This window comes from Ylistrum balloti, unplaced genomic scaffold (genome assembly GCF_031769215.1).
Source record: "Ylistrum balloti isolate Yb309-2 unplaced genomic scaffold, AGI_CSIRO_Ybal_v1 Utg370466, whole genome shotgun sequence".
Classification (NCBI taxonomy): Eukaryota; Metazoa; Mollusca; class Bivalvia; order Pectinida; family Pectinidae; genus Ylistrum; species Ylistrum balloti.
The window spans coordinates 694,229-719,724 of NW_026782307.1; the positions used below are offsets into that span (position 1 = coordinate 694,229).

General features: G+C 33.6%; 2 protein-coding genes across 2 annotated transcripts in view; both read right to left on the reverse strand.

Annotated features, from left to right (window-relative positions):
• Positions 1-328: 328 nt before the first annotated feature.
• Positions 329-7,232, reverse strand: LOC132555255 (monocarboxylate transporter 14-like). The gene is made up of 5 exons (XM_060219604.1): positions 6,943-7,232; positions 5,757-5,971; positions 2,021-2,164; positions 762-1,637; positions 329-546 (listed from the first exon to the last, which is right to left on the reverse strand). The coding sequence occupies exons 1-5, from the start codon at positions 7,230-7,232 to the stop codon at positions 329-331; spliced, it is 1,743 nt and encodes a 580-aa protein (XP_060075587.1).
• A 12,152-nt stretch (positions 7,233-19,384) lies between these two features.
• LOC132555256 (mucin-17-like) overlaps positions 19,385-25,496 on the reverse strand; it is a 60,575-nt gene continuing 54,463 nt past the window's right edge. The window contains exons 32-34 of the mRNA XM_060219605.1: positions 23,056-23,245; positions 22,286-22,410; positions 19,385-19,389 (exon numbers count right to left, since the gene is read on the reverse strand). Coding sequence (XP_060075588.1) covers positions 19,385-19,389; positions 22,286-22,410; positions 23,056-23,245 — 320 coding nt within the window. The remainder of the gene's footprint in view (positions 19,390-22,285; positions 22,411-23,055; positions 23,246-25,496) is intronic.

Here is a 25,496-nt window from a genome sequence, read left to right on the forward strand (position 1 = left end):
ATCGATTTGATATTCTGCAAAGTCTGAATAACCATTAATAAACTTGGTTTTCAATACCCGTCATGAATATGGATGGATGCAAGGTTTGAAAATGTGGGCAAAATCTATCCGTAGTTTTTTCTTTATTTCATCAAAAAGTATAATACAAAAAAACTTACGTGGAGTTTTAAGTAGATACTATGACATGGTTTTCAATTAAGCATAATTGTCCTTGTCACCTTATAAAGGAATATTTCACAGATATTTAATAATGACATACTGGTTCATGATATTGTTTATAATATTTCATCATTTTGAAATACGTGTTTAGACATAGCCTAGCCCCACTTTAAAATATAAATTCAACTTTGCCTTTCCATGGTAAGATACTTGATCGTCTTTTAGTTCCTCTTCTGCTTTCCAAATATTTTTCAAGATTATCGGAATTGTTTCTGCCGCACTTTCGCATTGTAGTTGCCGCTAGGGAAAGGCACATGGCAACCACAAGACCAGCAGAAACACCATAGTAGGACACCATATAGGATCCTGTAACGTCTCGCATATATCCTGAAATATAACATGGGACTTTGTTAAACAAACATGAATTTGGTAATGATTATATTCGGTATTATTGAGTAATGGATGAATAATGTTTCAAAGGTCAAAGTTGGTGAAACACATGGATGAACGAAAGCGAAAGATAACACCAAGTAAGCGAGCAATTCATATTCGAGTCGAACCAGTATAATCGTATCTAGCATTAGAGACAAGAAGCTGTGTACCTGCTATCGGCCCCGCACACGTATTGCTGATTCCTACTGCAGTGATCAAAACTCCAAGTCCAGTCGAGTAATTTCTCATTCCTACAAGCTTCATGGTAGTTACGGACATGACAGTCACTGTTCCACCAAGCATAACTCCTAATGACCCTAACAAGACCACGTGTTGTTCATACGTGATTGCTCCTGGCAGCAAACCACACGCAACAGCACCAATACCCATATAAAAAACGGGTATCATTAGGACACTCATGTGAGGTATTCTTTTACAAAATCCAGGAACCAGTCTGAACACGGTACTTGTCAGATTCATGGTAAAGTACAGAAATACCGCAGTCGATAGATCAAAACCCTTACTTTGAAGGGCGCTAACAAGGAAAATCATAACGCAATTCACCGAAGGAATTGCAACAACCATCGCCATTGTAAACAACACATAAACCTTGTTCTTCGCCAGAGATTTTAGCTTGACACTGAACTTATCCTCTCTGGATGAATACAATGTACTAGTGGTTGATATTGTCGATACAACGGACAATCGGCTTTTGTTGTCAATTTTCTTCTGAAGACACGGAAACAAATTTCGCATAAAGGACTGCATACCGCTGACATTAGTCACCTGCGAAGAACACACACCGACCATGCGGGGTTTGCATACAGCAAAGCACGGAACCATATTCAGCATTACTCCTGATACTATCAGCAAACAACCTCTCCAACCGAATTCTCTCGTCAGGAAGTCAAGCAGGTATGGAAACAGCATGGATCCAAATCCAGATCCAAATGATATGAAGGACAAAGCTATCAGTTTCGATTTTCCGTCGAAATATTCTCCAACACTTGTAGATGCTGAAATGTAGCAAGCGGACAGCCCAACACCTATTCGTAAGAAATAGAATTGAGCATAGTATTCATGAACTGTGATTGTCATTCCTCTAATCTTCCTTTAGACTTAAGTGAAGTAGATGTATGTGTAAAGTGTGCTAGGTTGTTGTTAAGAAATATAGAAGTAAATTATTGCGTAGCTACGGTTGTAAATATCTGTTTTTAAACGTATATCAAATTGCAATAGGTTGCTCGAATGAAACTTACGGTGAAAGGTTTGTCATAAAATAACATCTTACATGGAATTTTTTATTTATACTTTTTAAAAATTCCAAAGTATGATATGACACAAAATCATATGCTTAGGTTATTTGTTGCAGCCGAAAGACTTCTAATTATTAGGTGTAAATTCCCTCCAGGTTTACACTCAACATTACCTGTAGTGAAGCCCAATGTCATTATGAGAAAAAGTAAGTTGGTCGAAAAAAATGCCAAACCAGTTCCAATAAAACTAAGAAATCCACCAAATATTCCGACCTTTCTTGCTCCGAATTGACTAACTGCTGTTCCCATTGGAAGACCTGAAACAGAAGGCGCAATTAAAACATGAAAATATGAGATACAAAATTACTTGAATAAATCATAACGATAGCAGCAAACATTTGTTTACAATGAAAATATTTTTTGCCTTTATTTTCAGTACATTGCGTCGCCGGGTAGCACAATGGCGACAAATTCACCTTTCATCTAGACGTCCGGGGTGTAATTCCCGAAACAGAGGCGATAAAGCATAAGGTCATCCATCCAACCCCTTGGGTTTCCCTATTGTGATTCAGCTGCCTCTCATAGATCTCTTGCTCGCTTTCATCAGGGCCAAAAAGAGTGATTTATAAAAGTCTAAAATTTGTTTCCAAATTGTTGAAAAGTAAATAAATTGTTTATTTTAAAACAATAAGAAAATAACAATATGACTGTAATCCAAATTCAAATTCAATAAAATTAAGGCAAATCATGAAAAAAAGAACGATTTACACCAAGACTCCCGAAACAAAGTAGAAGGAGTATAAGACCAGATTTTTCGGAATACACCTGCCATGTAAATCTTGGTCAATCCAAGAAAACAATGTCAAGTTATCGAATGAGATCAAGATATACAGGTAATCAACAACAGAACAAACAGGCAATAACTGAAGATCCAGTTTAGTATAGGTAGTAAATAGTCACTGATTCAATATTGAAGTCTATTATCTAGAAAAGGAAGTACTAATACACCTGAACACTACGGAGCCACATACAGTGAGGCTATCGCTATATATATGTACGTACTATACAGCCAGGGTACAAGAAATAATGAATTTGTAAGTAATAGAATATTGAACTTCGGTCAATGTAAGATGAATCAAATCTGTGTTTTAATGGTCAATAGCCACAATATTCATCTGGTCTTCCCATTTTCAAAAAAAAAAAAAAACATCTTCACCACTCGGTGCGGTTCGAGCCCAGAACCTGTCTACATTTTGGCTTTTTTCGGTTGCGTTAAGTAATCTCCCTCTTCTAAAATATGCGATGTCATTACAGCTATAAGAATATCCAACAGCCGTTACAGACTGGTATACACATACATGAAAGTTTTTATATGACACTCCAATACCCTATAGCATTATGGTACATGTTGTCCATGGGTACATATCTAATGAGACCTCCGCTTCAAGTTTTCTATATATGGTGACTGGCAGCCATACAAATTTCATTACGTACTGACACCCCTTTCACGCCATAGCTGGATGAACATCTTGAAACAGATGATAGTCAATTATCACCTAATTAGCGTCTGGATTAGACACGTGTTATTTTCTTTTTTTATTCCCACACCATAGCAAGATGAAGGAGTAGATGACGTACTACATCGGTGAATGGTCTCCATACTATAGAGACAACCATCGAGATGCAGTTGCCCTTGCCCGTCTTTGGATGGGCAATACATACCTAACACATTCATATATGTTGAAAGGCGAAGATAACCCTCGGTGCATAGGAATTCATGAGTCATTCACCGTTAAACATTGTTTTTTATTGGACAGCATTGACCTTCTGTCTACTCGAGAAACTTGTTATCGTAACATTGCAAGTCTAAAGACCCTTTTTAAAACTGTTGAGATATATAAAATGTTTTAGGTTTTCTGAATGATGTTGGTCTGTATTATAGACTATGACTGACAATTTTTTGTGATAATATAACCATTAAAAATTGTTAGTATTTGTCTTTTACCATTTAGTTTGTTTGATGTTATTTCCTTTTTGGATCGCTGTGTGAGTTTAGAGTTAGATGCAGGGCCAAACTATAAATGTTTTCAAAACACACTTTGTATTTATATATTTTAGTAAAACTGCGAGTTAAAATATTAACTTTTTAGTTTTATTTAAAAACATTCCTAAGCTTTCTCCTCCAAATATATTCCTTCCAATTACCACATTGTGAAGAAAAAAAAAGAAATGCATTCTTGTCCAATTTCTCTAGATGCTTTTGCAATTAAAACTGTACTACATGGTAGCATTGGTGATATCTCTTAATTATAGAATAACATTTGACAGATTTTGAACATTTGTTTCATGTTTGTAAAGTGATAGTTTAACGTCTGTATCCCTATGCACTTTAAATCTTTGTATATACATGGCCTTTTGACATACACTTTCATCTTTTGTGATAATATAACCATTTAAGATGTTTAGCGTTTGTCTTTTACCTTTTAATGTGTTTGATGTTATTTCCTTTTGGATCGCTGTGTGTTTTACCGGTTGATGGCCCTAAGGACTTTTTATTTGTTGACGGTCCGTTAGGAATATCATAATAATAATAATGATAATTTACACACACGTATTTCAATTCAATTAAAATTAAAAACAAAGAAAAACAAAAGAAAAACCAACATGTCAACACAATCATAATTCAAACTGAACTTAAGAACGATTTACATAGCGCCTCCTCAAAAAAATTTAGGGCGAAAAAGACCAGATGTTCCGGAAGAGTAAGCGTCTTCTGCTTCATCTATAACACCCACCTTGTAAATCTTGCGCAATCTAAGTAAGTAATATCAGGTTCCCAGGCCAGAATACGGTATATAACAAGGGAACCAAATGGTTAATTAACGAAACGCGCCCTGCTTCATATCTCACAAAGAAATAGAATTACTCAATGACATCAATATGACGATTTCAAAATTCAATCATAATTTCTGATCAACACATTCATGAATAACAATGGAATTTAATTTGTAACTGACACAAACTTAAAACTTTGGCAGCAATTTATCATGTTAACAATCATATAATATAAAATCCATACTGCTTATCACCATCTCCTGTGACGGTGATGCTAAAGGGACAGGACGAGACATCAACAACATGCAGATGTATTCCAAACCATGTTCACAATACAACATGAAGCAATACTATTTTGAATTATGAATTGCGTTTTGATTATTATATCTCGTTAAGTAGTAACTTTCGATGTGTCCTATTTTATTATCTAATCCATCATTTACGACTTCGAAACGTATATAAAAATCAAGAAAATACCATCATGGCAATAATAACTCATAAACCCAAATTCTATAAAACTGGGGCAAAATAGGAACAAAAGAAAGATCTACACGGATACTCCGTACAAGGATAGTACAAGGATAATAAGACCAGGTGTTCCGGAAGCGTAAGTGTCTTCTGCTTCATCGACGACACTCGCACCCGAATCTTTTGAACCCTCGAGTTTATAAGTCAGTTGGTGACTTCTCTCACTCTAAAACACGTGCCAATTTATGTACGAATATGGAGAGAAGACTGTATGGAATATGAAACAATGTAACTGAAACAACATTCCCCCTAAGTATATGCATTCTGGTGGATATAAAACAAGCTTTTACTTAATATATATCAAATATAAAGAATATTTCAAAACAACATCAAATTTTCCGACCACAAACTGTGTCTCAAAAGAAAAAAAAACATTTTTCAACTTTTCAGTATTCCGACATGTATCAATGAAATTATAATATTCAAATATTGCTTAATACATTTATTGTTTTATCTCTTGAATTACCTACATGTTCCTTTGAAACTGTATTAGATATCATTTGACGTACTCTAAATACTGCATATGTGAGAAACTTTTCAATTTACCTGAAATGAAGAACATTCCAGTTGCGACAGATTGAACAAATGAGGTTTCCGCTTTACTTCTGCCAAACTGCTCCAGAAATGCTAGGTTCAAAACGGACATATTGAAGGGGAATCCAGTACATATGAATAATTCCAGGAACCCAGCAGACAAAACAACCCACTTTCTGTATGATGCCGTTTCGGATCCTTCTTGCGATTCCTTTGACTGATAAAAACTGGAACATTTATGAATAATTTATAGACATCGATACATAAGCTTCCAAGAATTGGTAGGGGGTATAACGGAGCTATGGTTCTTTTATAAGGAGCAATGTCTGTTTAACTTCCGTGTCAAAAAGGAACTTTGTTGATTTCACTAAAAATACCAACAGCAATTACACACATTACACACGCATGGTCATTTTTAAACAGTAATTTGAATAATTTGTCAATAGAACTGTTCATGTCACGTTAATAAAGGGACAGATGCAGGATGACATCAACCAGGTTTTTACTATATGTAGCAACAATCACATTATACCTATTTACAGAGACTAAATTCTGGTTTATCCAATTCACATTTTAAAACTTCAGATTTTTGAAATATACTTTATTTAACCTTAAACTTTGATAAACCATGTTATCGATGATGTTAAGTATCCTTACCAGTTCCTAACATCTGGTTTTATTCTCCGCGTATTTTTTTAAAGTTGGTCGTGTCTAGCTTTCATTTGTTCATGTTTCACCCTCGTGTTATGAATGTTGAGAGCTTGACGCACGACTTCATTACCTTGTAAACCAAGTAAGAATATACCCCCTTGACGCATACTTTGGTTTAATTGATCCATTATTGAACAAAATATTGGTTCTACATTGTTAATATGATTACATTGTACCTGATTTAAATATTTTAATGAAGCAGAACATTTTCCGTTATTCAAATTCAGAAACGCGTGACAGAATTTGGCAGGCGGAAACGTATCCGTTTAGTACGTTTATATAAATTATCCGTTTTTGCATAGTGTATATTTAAGGCTTCTGTGGCAAGCCAAACATTCAAACTTTATTTTTTAAAATATCTTTATGATGAAGTGCAAAAAACAAAACAATGTGCCTAATAAAATCTATATATGACTTAGATTCAGAAAAAATAGCATCTAACCTTTTCAGATACGCTTGGTCACATTGGACATTCGCTTAAAATTACCTCTCCGATATCGACGTTGCTTCACTGATCTTGCGGTATATTCCAACAGGAAAAACATTTGCGTCATTGACATTCTGTGATAATCCACCAAAGTTCTGTTCTCTGTTGATTTTATTTGAATTAAGATCTTCTACAACACGATCCTCAATGACATTAATGGAAGTAACCTCTCTTCGTGATGTTGATGTCTGTCTTTGAATATCGTTGTCCTGCGACGGCAACTCCAACTCATTGTTAGAAACAGGAAGTCTATTTCCAGAGGAAATATTTCCGTTTTGCCTCTGTTGCATATTTGAATTAAGATTAATATTTCATACTATTGAGTTGTAATACCAACTTAACCCTTTGAGTTACCATTTCAAATATTGGTATGTAATATTTATCTGTCCAGTAAAATCTAACCACACAAACTAATTTCCAGAATCTACAATTTTCGCTTTATCCCACCTGACCGTTCATATCTTAATGTGCTTCTACAAGATGCTTGCTCACGATCGAACGTATTAATATGTAAATATATGACTAAGGCATTGTTAAGCGGTCTCTAATATGTTAATTAGAAGTTATGAAAAATAGATGGACTTCATACTGTATTAATTCTCAAACAAGCTACATTCGAAATAAAACTTGGTAATTTCAAATGGTGCAGTGTACCGGATTTATTGTATTTAGTTTATATGTTTAGCGTACCGTTCATAATTTGCAGGGAAATGTTCATACTAATGTATTGGATGAATGTTTTTCAATATCAGTACTTTGAAATGCTATTTTTATCTTTAGTTTTCAGATAAATTGAAATGTGGAAACTACCGAACTAATGATCAGTCTTCTGTATGAATATAAGGCCTTTTCGACATATCCAAAATATTAAGAAAAAAAATATGACAATTGATTGCGAGAAAATTTAATGAGAGTTCACAGTAAAATCAGGATTGTTCACAGTTGAAAGGCAAATGGGTCAAACTTGGGATGCGTTTCAATTGTCACTTACTAAACTGATGGTAAAACAAATACGGCGGAGTTTCGTTTACACGAAGTGCTATCACAGAATAGTTCTAACTATATGGGAAACACATTTTAACACAACGTTTATATCGGCAACAGAGCTGGACAAGGTACAGGAATTAAACAATCGTATATAATCAACGTATCATCAATGTATCTGAACAATACAAAAACTCACTAAACTTATACAACATATATATGGATATCGTAAAGCTTGTGAATTTCTCGATTTTCTTTCAAAACCACCGAATACTGTTTCAACTCGATAACACTTTGTGACCAGGCCCCATGATCTCGAAACTTCTTAAATTTTGGATTCTCAACTCCAAATTCTCAACTTGAGTACGTACTTAGTTGATAATTTCTCAAAATGATGTTTCTCAAACGTGTTCTCAAATATTTGAACTTGTATTGTTGTTGAATTAATGGAGTGTTGTATGACGTCATCATAAATCGTCTGGTAGGATAGGCAGAATCACCAAGTAGTGATCCGCTGTACTGACCTGAATGGTTTCTTTCAAAGAAAAAAATTTTAATATAAAAGTGGTATTCCCTTTCAACAACAAACACGAATTTGTATGTAAAGATTTAGATCTAAAAATGTGATATGAAACATCAAGATTTACAAATTGACCATTTTTTCCTTATATCAGTCGACTGTTTTGTTGTTATTCTAGTTTTAAAGTATATGGTTTTAAATGTGATGTTATTTGTTTAAACATTATGAAGTTATGTTGTCACAACTGATTATCTACATATTAATATGGCAAACATTTTGGGTCACTTATTTACTTTGAAATGTGCCTTAACTACCTGTGTTATATTTTACGTGATGCAATCTATTGGTTCTCTCTCCAACACCTCATTCTGTTTTGTGTGCATGGAAAAATCATGGAAGTGAGGCTATGGTGTTTGTTGTTTTTTAGGCAGATGGCAATGGTCATCTGAACACAACTACATAGACGCTAGCATCATAACACAGAATACACTCACCTTAAAGCCCAGCTCGAAGGGGCTGATTGTATTACAAACAAAAATTCATGTATAAAATGTATACATTTATTTGTCCTTCATTAATGCTCATTTCTTTATGTCAGTTCCAAACTTGATTTTGTCGACGCCTTCGTTTCGGCGCTTTGTATAACTTTTATTTTACCACAATGAACAGTACCATGATTCTTTGTGACTCAAGCAAGTTTGTTGGTTGAAGTAGTTATGCGAGGAAATTGTTGTTATTCAGGAGATCGTTGTTATTTAATACTGATATATCGATAGTAAATCTTGTTACTTTTAAGTACCACATAACAAAATACAGCAGTGTTCCATTTGTCTTTAGACTGACACTGTTACTTTTTTATAAACAAATCTTATTGTTTAAGCAACAAATTAAATGCCTCGTTAATATAATTGCTTGATATTGAAAATAATTTTTCAAATGAAACGTTTGTCTTGGAGCGTCAGTTTTGTTGAATGCACATGTCAATGATAGTATATTCATATTTTTTTCCTCCTCGATCTACACATGACATGCCATCACCGTAACAGGAGTGAGCCTCCACCTCTAGGTAGAAGCCGGAGAGAAAAAAGTAGCGCCACACAACTCCAGAGAACAGGCTTCATGTGGAATAAATAAGACATTGAATAAGATTACATGCTCAAACATTATAGGCTCTACTTTTAGTGGCACAGATTATAGACTCCACCTGTCGAGGCACAAATTATAAGGCTCTACCTTATAGGCCCTACCTTTAGTGGCACAAATTATAGACTCCACCTGTCGAAGCACAAATTATAACCTCTACCTTATAGGCTCTACTTTTAGTGGCACAGATTATAGGCTCCACCTGTCGAGGCACAAATTAAAACCTCTACCTTATAGGCTCTAACTTTAGTGGCACAGATTATAGGCTCCACCTGCCGAGGCACAAATTATAGGCCTTACCTTTAGTGGCACAGATTATAGACTTCACCTGTCGAGGCACAAATTATAGACTCTACCTTTAGTGGCACAGATTATGGACTCCACCTGTCGAGGCACAAATTATAGGCTCTACTTTTAGTGGCACAGATTATGGACTCCACCTGTCGAGGCACAAATTATAGGCTCTACTTTTAGTGGCACAGATTATAGGCTCCACCTGTCGAGGCACAAATTATAGGCTCTACCTTTAGTGGCACAGATTATAGGCTCTACTTTCAGAGGTACAAATTAAATAATCATAGACTCCATGTGACGTGGTACAAATTATAAGCCCCGTCTTTAGAGGCACAAAATAAGTCGCGTCTTTGATATTGACCAGTATTCGACTTTACTTATACTTTACAATGTGTAACGTTACAGCTGTTTTTAGAATTTTATGTTCTACGTTTAATTACATATTAGACTGAGATAAAAACGACGCTACTGCTGTAACCTTAGTGACGCCACTTCAGGATTGCTAACATTACTGCTTCGTTATCATGAAACTATCAAAATGTTTAATGAAAAGAAGAATTGACAGCGGCTAGATTATATTGTGAGTCGTCAAAACTCTTTCATGTAATCAATTTTAAGCAAATTTGGGCATCGATTACTCACTTTCATATTTGTGCTTTCTTAGCAGACGACACCAATCATGTGCTGAATCATCTGCATGTTTGTGGATGTTCAACCGGTGCTAAACGTTTTATTGAGGCTGACTTCAGTGGCGATTATAGTTCGTTTCGGAAAAGAAAATAATTGTCTACGACAGGTCTATAAATACGTGTAAATGTAGTAAGCGGGACTTATTTCTAGTAACAGATCGGTGCTGGAATCATGTTTCATTAGATCATATCAAACCTTCTTCAGAATGAACTGATTTTGCCGGTTTTACGTTTGTGTCTTCTGATCCAAAATCTTATTGGAGACTTATTAAAAGGTTAATGAATTCAACTGGAACTTGACAATCTATTCCTTTCTCTTGTAGATCCTCATACTAATAATGATGTTACTAATGATGAAGACTTATTAAATGAATATTTTTGTAATATTAAACAAGGCGATGATAGAAACACAGCAGTTCCTGTAGTTGAGTCTAAAACCAACAAAACGTTAAGTTCTGTAAGAGTAGATAGAAATGAAATCCGTGATGTTTTACAGATATTGAAGCTTGGAAAGGCCTCGGGTGATAATGGGATCAGTCATCATATGTTCAGAAATACATCACAAACTGTTTGTATTCCACTTGAAATTATTTTTAACATGTCTTTTATCGTCAGGTATATTTCCAGCCAATTGGAAAGTAGCAAAAGTTATGCCACTGTTTTAAAAAAGTGACAGGCATTCTCCCTCTAACTATAGACCGATTTCTCTTTTATCTACTGTTGGAAAAGTCTTTGAGCGAGTTATTTTCAAACATCAACATAATTATTTCGTAGAAAATTAATTGTTTTATAAACACCAGTCTGGCTTTGTGCATGCACATTCTACTGTACATCAGCTCATTGAAATTTATCACAATATTTGTATTGCTATTGAAGAGAAAAAAACATGTATGTATAGTTTTTCTGTGATATTTCTAAAGCATCCGATCGTGTTTGGCATAAAGGTTTGATGGTAAAATTAAAATCTTACGGACTTTGTGGTGAGCTATTTACGTGGGAAGACAACTATGTATTTAATAGGCAGCAGGAGGTTTTCCTGAATAGTGTTTATTCTCAATTAGGTTCAAACTCAGTAGGGGTTCCTCAAGGTTCCATTCTTGGACCACTTTTGTTTCTTATATACATAAATTATATTGCCGATGTGCTTGAATCATCTGCTCGTCTTTTTGCAGACGACACTTCTTTATTAAAGTCTTCCTCATCATGTCTTGAAATCCAAACTGTCTTAAATAGGGATCTTGATTCTTTAAAATTTTGGGCTAAAACTTGGTTGGTTACTTTCAATCCAGACAAAACTGAGGTAATATTTATTTCTAATTCGATTGACATAGATGATGCTTTAGACTTGGAGTTAGATGGGAAAGATTTGAATTTTACTGATCATCATAGACATTTGAGGGTATATTTTAATTATAGCGCAAAACGGGGGGATCATATCAATGCTACATATATATCTGTTAGGAAGAAAATCAATGTCTTAAGAAGGTTGAAATATTTGTTAAATAGAAATAGTCTCTTAAAATTTACAAAGCTTTTATTTTACCAATTTTAGAGTATGCGTGTGAATTGTGGGACGGTTGCACTAATACTGAATCAGATAAATTAGAGAAAGCCCAAAGAGAAGCTACTCGTATTATAACTGGCCTTCCCTCTTATGCACGTATAGAAGATTTACATTTTGAAACTGGTTTAGATACACTTTCGAATCGTCGAAAACGAAGAAAACTTCAACTTTTATTTAAAATGCATAACAAGCTAACTCCAGATTATTTAAACGATCTCTTGTCACCTATTGTTGCAGATAATAACCGATACAATCTTAGAAATAACAATGATTATAGAGTTCCTTTATTTGGGCTTTCTCTTACAAACCTTTCCTTTATACCTTCTACACTTCGTAGCTGGAATTTGTTAGATTTCTCTGTACGGTCACAGCCTTCCATAAATTTGTTTAAAACCTCACAGTACTTACTTTAAATACACAACAATCCCCACGTATCTATTTCAGCTATGGTGAATGGAAGTTAAACATAATACATACTTAACTTAGACACAGTTGTAGTTCCCTTAAATACGATCTTTATCGAGTAAATCTTGCTAAAAAAATCCAGTTTGCTCCTGTGGACATCCATTTGAGAATGCCTTTCACTTCTTCTTTGAGTGTCAAACTTTCAGAAATGAAAGACGCACTTTGTTTCAAAATTTGGCTGCATTAGAAGTAGATTTGAATTTAGAGCTTTTTTTTGATAGTATTGATTTTTCTGAGGACCTAAACTATTTTGTCTTTACACATGTGCAAACTTTCATTAAATCCAGCAAACGGTTTTAAAAGAGTCTTACACGATGATGTATTTATGTCTGTGTGTGAATGCTTAATATGTATCATTTATCTTTAAGCCTATCTCTTTATAAGCATGTATTTGAAAATTTATGATGGGAGAGGGCTCCAATAAGTTGTAATAACTTGTGCCCAATTCCCTTGTTCAAATTTATTTTGGCAATAAAATATGTTTAAACTAAAAAATAAATAAAAAAAATCCCAATATTGCAGCCTATCGGCCATTTTGTTTTTCTTATCAGCCTTAAAACCTTAAAATCTTAAGATCTACCCAGTACCTGTGAAGAAAATAGCGATAGCAAATATTGTTTATGGATGGGTAGACAGACGACGGACGGACAAACCACGGAATTTAGGTGATTTGAAAAGCCCACCATCATAGAAACCCTTAAAGATCACAAATGAAAGTGTGATATTTACGGCCTATCGCTTTCACCTGGTGAAGATTTTTGACTTACATGAATAAACATACTGTTATTATGATATTTATACCAATAGTGGTAGTGGTTACAATATAGTCCTTACCATTAATGTAATAACTATAACGATAGTGGTAACAGTTAAAATGCAGTCCCTACAGTTAATAAACATATCTACTATTTTTATTTCATACATTTTCTAGACTGGTACTTTGAAATGTTTTAACTATCAATATGAGAGCAGCCCTACATCGGAAAGCTTAGAGGAGAAGAAATATAGGATGGCAATATCCTATCATATGTGTTACACTGTATTGCATATCAAAGGGTATGACTTAACCCATACTGCATTTTAAAAGGGTGTTATAGCATTGCTATATATCGTATGTTGACTTTTTTATGCAAAAATTGAGACTTGTCCCTGAATTTGACCTACTTCATTTCATATATAAAATTAAAAAAGAATCGTCATTTATGTTCATGACTTAAATCGTAGTTCGTAAACAATTAGTAGTTGGATAAAATAGTACATTATTAAAGACTGTCATTTGGTACACCTTATATTATTGAGTATGATCGTTGATCTGTTAACAACCCCTAAAAGCAATAACATGACAGTTCAAACTTGCTAATTTGCGTGAACAAAATGTGTTGTGGTAAAATGTCTTGCTTTTGCTTTGTCTTTATGGACTTTCTTCTAGCTGCAGACGAACTTGACGGGAGCATACACTATCTGGTAAAATATCGACGGTTATCGTTGTAAACAATTGTTACATTAGCTTAATTTGAATTTTTTGTTTGTTTCACTAAGTGTAGTAGTCGTCACGCTTAATGTGATAAAATAAGAGATCCCAGAGGATCTTGGCGCCCATCATTGTTTCATCTTTATATGCCCTTCGAAAGTTGGATCTTTTCTCTTCTCTATTTTCCTCTTTTGATAAGACATTTGAACATCCCTTTGCAGAATAAGCGATGACAATATTTACCTGTCAAATCCAAATTGGCTACCTGGAAGCCACTTTGTTTCTTCTGATCAGTCCCAAAATCAAACGGTCACAGGGAGAGACCAACAGAAACATATGTATGAAATTTGAGAGATATCAATTCAATACTTCTTAAGAAATGGCGTTAACAAAGTTTATTAGGCAAAATCTAAAATGGTTGCCTGTCGGCCATATTGTTTTTTCTGAACTCAAACAGGCACAATGAGGAACCTAAAAGAACCGATGAAATTTGAGAAAGATCTATAGAGTAGTTCTAAAGAAAACTTTCGAAGCCAAAATTCAAGATGGACGCTTGTGGGCCATTTTGTTTTTTCCTGATCAGCACCAAAATCAAACAGGCAAATTACTAGGGTACAAGGGAAACCGACCTATGAAAGTTAAGAAAGAGGCATCCAGTACTTCTCAAGAAATAGTGATAACAAACTTCATTGAAAAATTCCAAGATCATTTTGTTTTTTTTTTATCAGTCCCACAATTACATGGGCACAACTAGGGACCAAGAGGAACCTACATATCCATCGAGTATTTCTCAGAAAATATCGATAACAAAAATTGATTACAGATAGACGGACAGATGACGGATTGACGGATGGATGGACCACGGACCTGGAACGCAGAGCGATTTAAATATCCCACTATCTGATGATGGTGGGCTGAAAATTATCACACGAAGTGTAGCAGTGGCAATGCTTAATGTAATGAAAAATCATTACATTAACCATTAAAGTACTGGTATATAAGGCTTTAACATATAAAGAGAAATATGTTATTAAGACCAGTTTTATGTTCTGACATCTTATCTGTTTCTCAGAATGTTATCTACAGTTGTCAAATTAAGGCGTTTTTACACACAAATGTTGTAGGCTTGTTGCTTTTGTCTCTTTGACAAGTGGGGAATCGGAAATATCAAATAAAGATAGACAGGGACAAGATATGATCAATGTGGGGTGTCAAACCATCCTCAGTATATAGTATGTCATGGATATTTCATGCTTGATAGAAACATTCTACAGGTGGCATGATAATGTAACAAACCTAGGTACACAAAATTCTAGATTATCTGAGAACAGACTGTCCTGCGCTGACGTGGTTGTGTCATTTAGCAAGAAACTTGTTTGATGTTACGGTTTCGCCATTTTTTTCAATATTCCTAATGACTTTTCCTGTCTTACTCACCTGTTAAGGATATAGTATATAGTATGTTAACTATTCACAATTACCCTCTCAAACCAAATAAAAAACAACAAACAATACAATTTTTTCAACATTTAGTGGTATTAAAGAGCTCTGGCTAAGGCTTGCGGTAACACAGAATATCTTTATGTTGATTGCTGAGAATATCATATGAAAAGATGAAGCATGTTGGCGTGAGGAAGCATATAAAAGTACACTAAGCCTCTTTGTCATCCTTAAGTACAATAATAATAATTAATAAATAATAATAAATTCTTTTATTTAAACCGGGTAGCATATTTAGACTTGCGTGTTTACAATATGGCACTATGAAACACATATTTACATCAGCACATTACAGACGAATACAGAACATTAACATGTTGACATGACAATACATGATATACATAATGTATTAAATAAGATACCTCAGTAAGTATGGATAAGAACAGTTCATCATTTGGTTGCATAAAAAACTAAATATCAAATTAAATATCAAAAGTTTTCTGGGCATAATGGATATGATTTATGAAATAATTAAATACACAATACAAAATCAATACAGTACTATCACAGATGAGCCAATAATTGACGAAAACATTTTATGAAGTTGGATTAAAATATTTTTTCAGGTACAGTTTTTTTAAAAGACAAAAAATTGTTGCATTCCTGATCTGTTCACTAAGATTATTCCATAGGGACGTGTATGAATATTTTAAAGAACGTTTGTAGAAAGTAGTTCTGTACTTAGAAATATATAATTTGTTTGAACTAAGAGAACGAGTTGTCCTGCTTGAAATTTGGCTGACATATGTAGATAAATTTTGCTTCAGATATCCAGGAGCCTCATCATTTAGGATCTTATATAAATAAATATAAAAATGAAGTATAGGCATCCAGTTCAAATTCTTTAAAAGCAGAGAGGTTGGAGTAATGATTTCTTTTATGTTTGAAATAATTCTGGCTGCTCTTTTTTGGAGCTTAAAAAGCTTCTCTGTAAGTGAGGTATTTGAAGGGGTACTCCAAACAGAAGAACAATACATAACGTGTGGTAGGACAATAGTTGTATACACTTTTTGTACATTTCAATTAACATAAATTTTCTAACACGTTTTAGAACACCAATCTTTTTTGACAGTTTCTTACATAAATATTCAATATGGTCATTCCATGATAAATAATTATCAATCTAAACTCCAAGCAGTTTAGCACATCGGACAGTTCCAATGACAACATTGTCTACTTTAGCCACTTGAACACAAACTTTTTATCTGCAAATATTCTGGTGTCAGATTGAACTACTAATGTAGTTCCACTTGCACACAAACTTTTTATTTGATGATGAATAAAGTTTCGTGACAAATAAAAAATACTTTAATTGCTGTTTCAATATTTTTATTTATAAATTGCTTAATTAAGAAGTAATTCCTCCGTCATACTGGATACATCTGAGATTTAGATGTAAAGACATATCTTTGGTCAAACTATTCCATTTTATGGCACATTAGAAGGTAGGCACAAGATGAACGTAACAAAGCTATATTTGGTTATACACAAAATTAATGATATTCAGTATACAAGTGCATATAACATTTGACACAAAATTTCTTTTCAAAAGTACTTCATATTAATTTCAAGATGTTCATATAATTTAACCTAACATTTACAATATATATGACATATTCATTTTTACATGCTTCTAATCAGTAATCATCGACTGCCGCAGACAAAACTTTTCACTAGGGGCAATATATGTGTTGGTTGTATACTGAATCTATCATTCAATAAGCATTAATTCAAAGTCAGAGTGTGGAAATAGCATTGTTATTCTTCTAAACAGTAACTTATATGGATGGACTATATCCTAGATATTAGCATATTGCCAGATAAATACAGTTTATTATAGATAATGAACAAGAGATCCTGCAATGATATTGGTGCCCACCATTGTTTTATCTTTATTTGTTCTTTAAGATTTACATATTTTCCTGTCGTCTATCGTCTTTCAAGAACAATCCTATATATAAGAAATTTGGGAAAGAACCATCCAGTACTTCTCAAGGAATAGTGATAACAATCTTTCTTTGTCAAAATCTATCGTGTTCGCCTGTTGGATTAGTTTTTCTGATCAGCCTTACATTGAACTGGCATAACTGAAATACATACAATGGTTAAAAAAGGACTTCTATAATGGAGGCTTATGTCGCTAACGTTTAGAAATCTAACATCTGGCCATAGCACTTCATAATCCAGGTTGGCTAATAAGTTATTTGAAATGTCTGTAAGGAACAAAGACCATGCAATCAACTCCATAGGTGTCATATCTGGGTGTAGTGTAAAGTTATCACATCTGTATGTATTGTATAGTTATCACATCTGTATGTATTGTATAGTTATCACATCTGTATGTATTGTATAGTTATCATATCTGTATGTATTGTATAGTTATCACATATGTTTGTATTGTATAGTTATCACATCTGTATGTATTTACATGATGTTCTATGTTTTGTTTGCATTGTATAGTTATCACATCTGTATGTATTGTATTGTTACATCATCTGTATGTATATACATGATGTTCTATGTTATGTTTGTATTGTATAGTTTTCACATCTGTATGTATTGTATAGTTGTCACATCTATATGTATATACATAATGTTCTATGTTATGTTTGTATTGTATAGCTTTCACATCCGTATGTATATAAATGATGTTGCATATCATGTTTGAACATTATTGTGTCAATATTAGGTCCATAACATGATTTTGAAATTTCAAAATCCGGATAAAATATTGGGTAATTCTAGTAGATTTTTATGAATTGAGGGAGTCAAGATACAGTTAACCGTCAATGATATCTTGAGATGTCATATGCACAAATATCATATGCACTCATTCCCCTGCATGAACAGAAAGCAATGTACTTTTCTGATTATAAATCAAAACACGTAATCTCCTAACTAGTCAGGGGTGTGTTCTGATGCTTTAAAATATATAATACAGAAACGGTTAGCGATATCAGACATTTCATGTTCTATAAACGAATTTCATATGTTTTAGCATTTTTATATTTCAAACCATGGACTAAATTCACAGGGGGCGTTTTATTGTTCTAGATCTGCAAAAATAATACAAAAACCAACAGTTTATAAAAACAATCATGTTGAATTATTCTAGAATCTCCTTATGAAACAAGTTCTAGTTGTAACAAAGATTGTTACATGAGTCCCCCAAACTATCCCTGTTATCAAAGTCATTTTTATTGAAGTAGGGAATAATTCTACTCAAACGCTACATTAGAGCAAGACTCCCGACCTAGACCACAGAGGCAGTCATGCAAGACTCAGATAAACCTGTGGCCAGTAGATGACACCGGACATAACATTGTGATGCTTATGTCATTGAAGAAAAAACACGACAAAGAAAATGCTGACATTTCACAAAGTCTTACTTCAAATATAAATTCAACGAAAGTATGGCAAAATATGAACAAAAGAAAGATTTACATAGAGACTCCTAAGAAAGTGTAAGAATAAGACTGATTGTTTCTCATGATTTTCAATAACTTGCATCTTTTTCAAATATGAGCTACATCTGTCCAAAGGTCCATGAGACATTTTGTAAACAAGGCGTGCATGCAGTAAGACAGACACTCTTTTGTACATACATGTATACACAAATTGTACCCGTTATCTCCCTTAACAAAATGGAGACAAATTACTTACAGTGTTATCATAGATAAAGTCCAAATAATACATTATATTTTCATAGACGTCTGTAAATTCTGAGTTCAGACAGGAAGAAGCACCGAACGTGAGAGTCCTACTAATTCCATTTTACCTCTTGGTTCTAACACAATAGAGGTCCACCAAAATCAACCTGAAATACAAAAAGCAATGGTCTTTTACACAAAAACCAGTGGTTATCATGATATTTTGCCAATCCTAGATTTCCTAACACCATTCATACTGTTTTCGTTTATTTATTTATTTATTTATTACATTGTATATAAAAGAATACCTTTCAGTAACTGATATACTGAAAAGATTAATAAAAAGTTGATGAAAACAGCATAGCCAATAAAGAGCCTTAATGTATACCACGAGTTGTAAATGTCTGAATAGCTGTTATACATCATAAAAATCATGATATCAACTAAAGGGAAATAATTTGAACTACCAGGTAATTCATACATTCTGTGACCATTTCAAGGCTACATATTATTTTTATAACTTAAGATATATTATTTAGTAAGATATTATATTAACCTGCTATATCTATAATTTTTTGTGTAAGATGAAAAATACGGGAAATATAAACATGGTCATGTCGTTATGACATCATCTGATTGCAGTCTTTTTCAAAATGGCGTCACAAAATCAGAAGGCTAGGGAGATAGCCAACTTCATTTCGAAAGTCAACCGATGCAAAACTATCAAAGCAACAAGTAAAGATATTGGTAAATAAATTCCAGCAGACAGGATCTGTGGAAGGCAAAGATCCAAGCACGTCCACAGACTAGCATGCGCGCTGTGGTTGTTCAGAAGATTATATCGGAAACTTCAGAGAGGTCAGTTTGAAAAGTGCTAGATGACATTGAAAATATGGGATCTGCTAATTTAAGCTCTGGCTATGGAAAAGTTAACAGAATGTTATGGTTTTCACTTGAATCTGTTTTCATACAAAGTCCCAGTGATGCAAAATTTGAGGGATACAGATGTTACAATGAGACTACAATTTGCTCATCGGATGACTAACAACATGGGTATCACTGATAGCGTATGGTTTTCAGATGAATCCCACTTTTATTTAAATTCACAACTTAACAGGCAGAACTGCCATGTACGGAGAAAGGAAAAACCAGACTATTTCAAAGAGAACCTGCATGGTGACAAAGTGACTGGCTGGTTTATGCTAAGTTCGGTTGGTGAAATTATACCATTTTTCGTTGAATCAGAAGGGGAAACAGCATCGGTAAACAGTGGACAGTATTTCAACATGTTAAAATGTATATTCCTTCCCGCACTCAGAAAGTGAGGTTTTAATGTTGATTGCACAGAACTATTATTGAAATCTGCAAGGACGCAATCAACAATTTTAAGAAAAACGCAATCAACATTTGAACATATTGTGTGATTTTTGAGAACATTTTCAATCAGTTATAAATTCTACAAGAGTTAAAATAAAACATGATATTGATATGTATTGTATTTCTGTAAAAGCTATGTTAAAGGGATCATTTTCATTAAATTCACTTGAACCATGTAAAAATGTTACGTAAGTTACGGGCCCTGAATCTGTTATAGTACATTTTCTCTAATTATGACTAATATATACATCAAGTTTCATTATCCTACTTTTTATGTAAGCAGAGCTATCCTCATGAGACATACTTTAAACAAAGGCCAATAACTGTGTACTGAGGGGCCATGGACACTGATTTTGCTACACTGCACCTTGATTTTGTATGACTGATACATAGATCATGTTTCAATATACTAGTTTACATGGAGGCAATTAATGCTCCGGACACAAAATTTTCGCAAAGTGCAATAACTCTCTATTAATGAGATGTATGCCCTAACATTAGTACATTGCCCTTAGTCTTTGTAAAATCAATTTCTACCATAACCTGCGTATGTTATCTCACGCCCAGACTATTCATTAAATACCATATCAATTGTTTATTCATACGCATAATACAAAAGTGTATTATTGGTGACAGCCAAATTATTGGACGAGGCATTGACATTTGGCCCAACAATGATCTGTGCCCCCGAACTACTTTCGCAACGTGCGATTGTTTTCATCGTCTGCTGTCCATCATCAACATGGCTGACAGTGACGATCTGTCATTCTTGCCAGCGGTCAAGATCGGTGATGCGGAGGGAAAAGGGGATAGTAATTGGTAAATGCAGTAATTTTGGTTTCCCAACCTTTGACCTCGTTAGTTAATTTTCAAATTTAGAAAAGACACTCGGCAGAGCCTCGTGTCTTTTCCAAATTTTAAAATTAACTAACTCGAGCTAGATAACGATGATAATCAACTACCACTCGTTGCAGAACCTCTATGTTTACAACAAGTTTCATTATCCTACCTTCATTTGGGACACAGCACAGTTTTAATGCAAAAGATGTGCTCTAGACAAAAAAAGTTAACAAAGGGTAATAACTCTGTAATTAAACAGTTGCGGATCTTGAATTTAGTACTGCTCACGGTCTTAGTATAATCAATGTATACATTAGGTTTTGTTTTCTTAGGTAAAGACATGAAAGGACAAATGGAAAGATGGACTATTTGCCCCCAAGAAAATTTGCAATGAGCAGAACAGACCTCAATACACACCTACATTGTACATATGGCTCATAATATTTCTGTATAGTTCCATTAAAATTATTTTCCAAATTCCATGGGCATTATATGGTTATCATGACAACTAAATGACATTAGGTCTTTTGGAAAATAGTAATTGCCATTCTAAAACGTTAACATGATTGGACAATATTTTATTTTGACCAATCAGGATCCTTAATTGTTTTTCCATAGTAAAGGCTTTGGAAACTTACACTTTTATAAATCATTACATTTGACCAGTTTTCATTAAATTTTATCTAAGTACTGTCAAGTTATGAACCATTATTATTTACACTAATACCTTTGTATATCGACCTGTTGTCAAATCCCCTTGTTTGTAAACTTTTGTTTGTAAATAATAAAATTGACTTAAATTGACAATTGTTACGATTTGTATAATGGGAACAGTTATTGACTTACTTTTTACTACAGCAGCATACGTGGCAAAAAACCCTTGGTAGACTATTGAATAATCACTTGTAAAATGTAGCAACATTACACTGCCTGTGGATGATACAGGATGAGGAAGACTATGTCCGGACAAACTGAAAAAAAATAAGAAGAGTCAGTAAACATTGAGATGCTGAAAGCATTTTGGAGACATTGTATTCCATGCGAGACCAGTGGATCAGACTTCTATTCTGAATGTTGAATGTTGTGTGTCATAGTGTGCTTTATTCACATTCTGAATGTTGAATGTTGCGTTTCTTGGTGTGCTATATTCAAATTCTGAATGTTGAATGTTGTGTATTGTGATATGCTATATCAAAATTCTGAATGTTGAGTGTTGTGTGTCTTGGTGCAAAATGGTGAATGTTGAATATTATCACAGCTGTCACAATGATATTTCACCATTGGGTATGTTCATGAGTAAGGTTACAACAGAAGGGGGTCACAATAATGGATTTAGGTAATATTAGAGGGTCAGTTTACACCAGTGGGGTTCATAATAGTGGATTAGGGTAACATTAAAGGGTTATGTTACAACAGAGGGGGTTACAATATTGGATTCGGATAATATTAGAGGGTGAGTTTACAACATAGGGGGTTACAATGGTGGATTGCGATAATATTAGAGGGTAAGGTAACAACAGTTTATTACAAAGAATTATCAAGTTATTTTTGTATAAATTGGTTATGTAGCTCCCCTCTATAACTGTATTCAGTAGCTTCCACACTTTTCAGTTTACCTTGAAATCAGTGGTGCAGACGTATTATATCCATCATATATCCTCAGCTTATCGAAGCCATTTTCAACTTTAAAAACCATGAAAGTTACAGTTATGTAATATCCAGGATCTACTTCTTTAATCCACAGAACATTGTCATGGTTGTTGTAGTTTTGTGGAAAGTTAGGACTGTATATAGTCCTTGGAGTGTCTGAAATAAGATCAAAAGTTCAAATTAAGAACTGATCAATGAATACAAATGTATTCAATGAATACAGAAGCAAAAAAAAATTCTGAATCATAGATAAATCCACTTCTGTTTTGCAGAATTCCTTATTTTAACAATATGAATAAACATCAAAGTTTCAAAATCATTTCATGGAAAACAATTTTTAATCATCAAGAAAAAGAGTCCTTCCATAATTCAACAAGATGGACAACATGCCTATGTAACTCATCTGGTTTTAATAGATACAACAACAAACAACACCAACATGTCAACAGAATCTCCAGTTCGACGAAACAAAATCAAAACAGAGTAGAATAGACAAGGCGCACTGTAAAGGGTAACACTGTCTTCTCTTTTATTGAAGAAACTTGCTACGTAAAGCTTGGTCAATCGATGTGAATAACATCCTGTTCCCAAAATAGAACAATGTAAACGACAATGGAACCACGTGCCAACAAGCCTTCAACACGTTAAACGTCATAGCATACAAAGAAATATAATAGGTTCGATCACTATGATGACCATTAACCTTCCCTATAATCTACACCTACCTACATCTTTCAAAATCCTATGTGTGAATCCGATAGCTGTCGTTATCTTACTCGAAAATAGTACTAGTACTATGAATTATTTCAATTTGAGGCAAAAATATTTCATTTTTATTTAATTTAATCAGTCTCTAACATGGTTGGAAATTATCTTTAAACTAACATCTTTAAGACACTTCCTTACAAGTGAACGGCTACCAAAGTACTTTTAACAGAAGCCATTTCGTAAAGCAGTGACAGTCTGCTGTCTGTGAAACCATGCGTGTATGAGCGAAAATCGGCCTTGGCACTGTGCTGTGGACCTTAACCAGCCTATAGAATGATGTCTGAATGGGTCTCTGTTTGCTTAGAATGTTTATACATTCTTGACATCATATAATTTTGAGACAACCGCAGTCTGACGTTAGAATAGGCCAGCTGGCAACATTATGGTACCCCTACTCACTTCTACAGCATTGAAGCATCTTATGCCATATCAGTAAAAGAAATCAAATCGATTCAAGTTAGCACAAAGTCTTACTTAACAAAGCTTAACTTTTGAAAGAAATGTACACCTGAAATGCGTAAACCCGTGACCGCTAATAAGGCATAAATGTTCACCGAAATTAGAAAAGAAGGAACAATATCTCCTTACTAATTTATTGGGTTTTTTTTTGTTTTTTGTTTTTTGTTTTTTTTTTTTTTTTTTTTTTTTGGGTTTTTTTTTTTTTTTTTTTTTTTTGTTTTTTTTTTTTTTTTTTTTTTTTTTTTTTTTTTTTTTTTGTTTGTTTTTTGTTTTTTTGTTTTTGTTTTTATTTGGTTTTTTTTTGTGTTTTAATATAGATAATTTTTAGCAAATTGTGAGGAATATGTACTGAATAGTTGGTATCTTTCACAGGTCAAAGTTTTGGCTTTTTTTTTTTAAATGATCAAAATGATTTCACGATTTGGGATTTCTAAAAATTAAAATCCATACGAGTCTCATTATTAAATTTTCGCGATCACATCACGTACCACGAAAAAGTGAATATATATCTATACCTCGGGAAATAATCAGTTATACAGGATATGCATGTAGTTATGATAATTTCTATTAATTTACATGATTTTTTAACACATTCCTGTAAATAAAATCAAATTTTTACTAAAACTTTTACTGTCGTACCAGACTGAACCCTTACATATTGTTAAGGAGCCAAAAAAAAAAAAAAAATAAAGAGGGTCCACTCCAAAACAATATAAATCTTTCGGAGAACGGTATCAATTGTTTTGAATGAATGAACGATCATGGGTCCATTTTGTGCAAGAATTATGATGATGATAAGGATGATAATGATGTACGTGCATTATAATGTTAGAACTGATATGATTTTTATGATTTCCATGTTTGAATACGAAGATGATTGATAATGGACTTTGCATATTTATTATATATATGTATATATATATATAAAAAATGTACGAAAAAGACTTCTCAATGCTTTTTTGGGGAAAATGACAACTTGGGTAAAACTTAGACACAATGAACTCACTAGAACCTGCTTTTCAGAATATGAAGTTCAATAATTAAGATAATTATCATTTTTTTATCAAAACAATTGTTTCTGTATTAGCGAAGTATTTCCTAAGTGTTTGAGCTTATTTCTTTCTGTAAACATAAAATGCAATAATGTTACAAACAATCATAAAGTTATTGAATATCAACA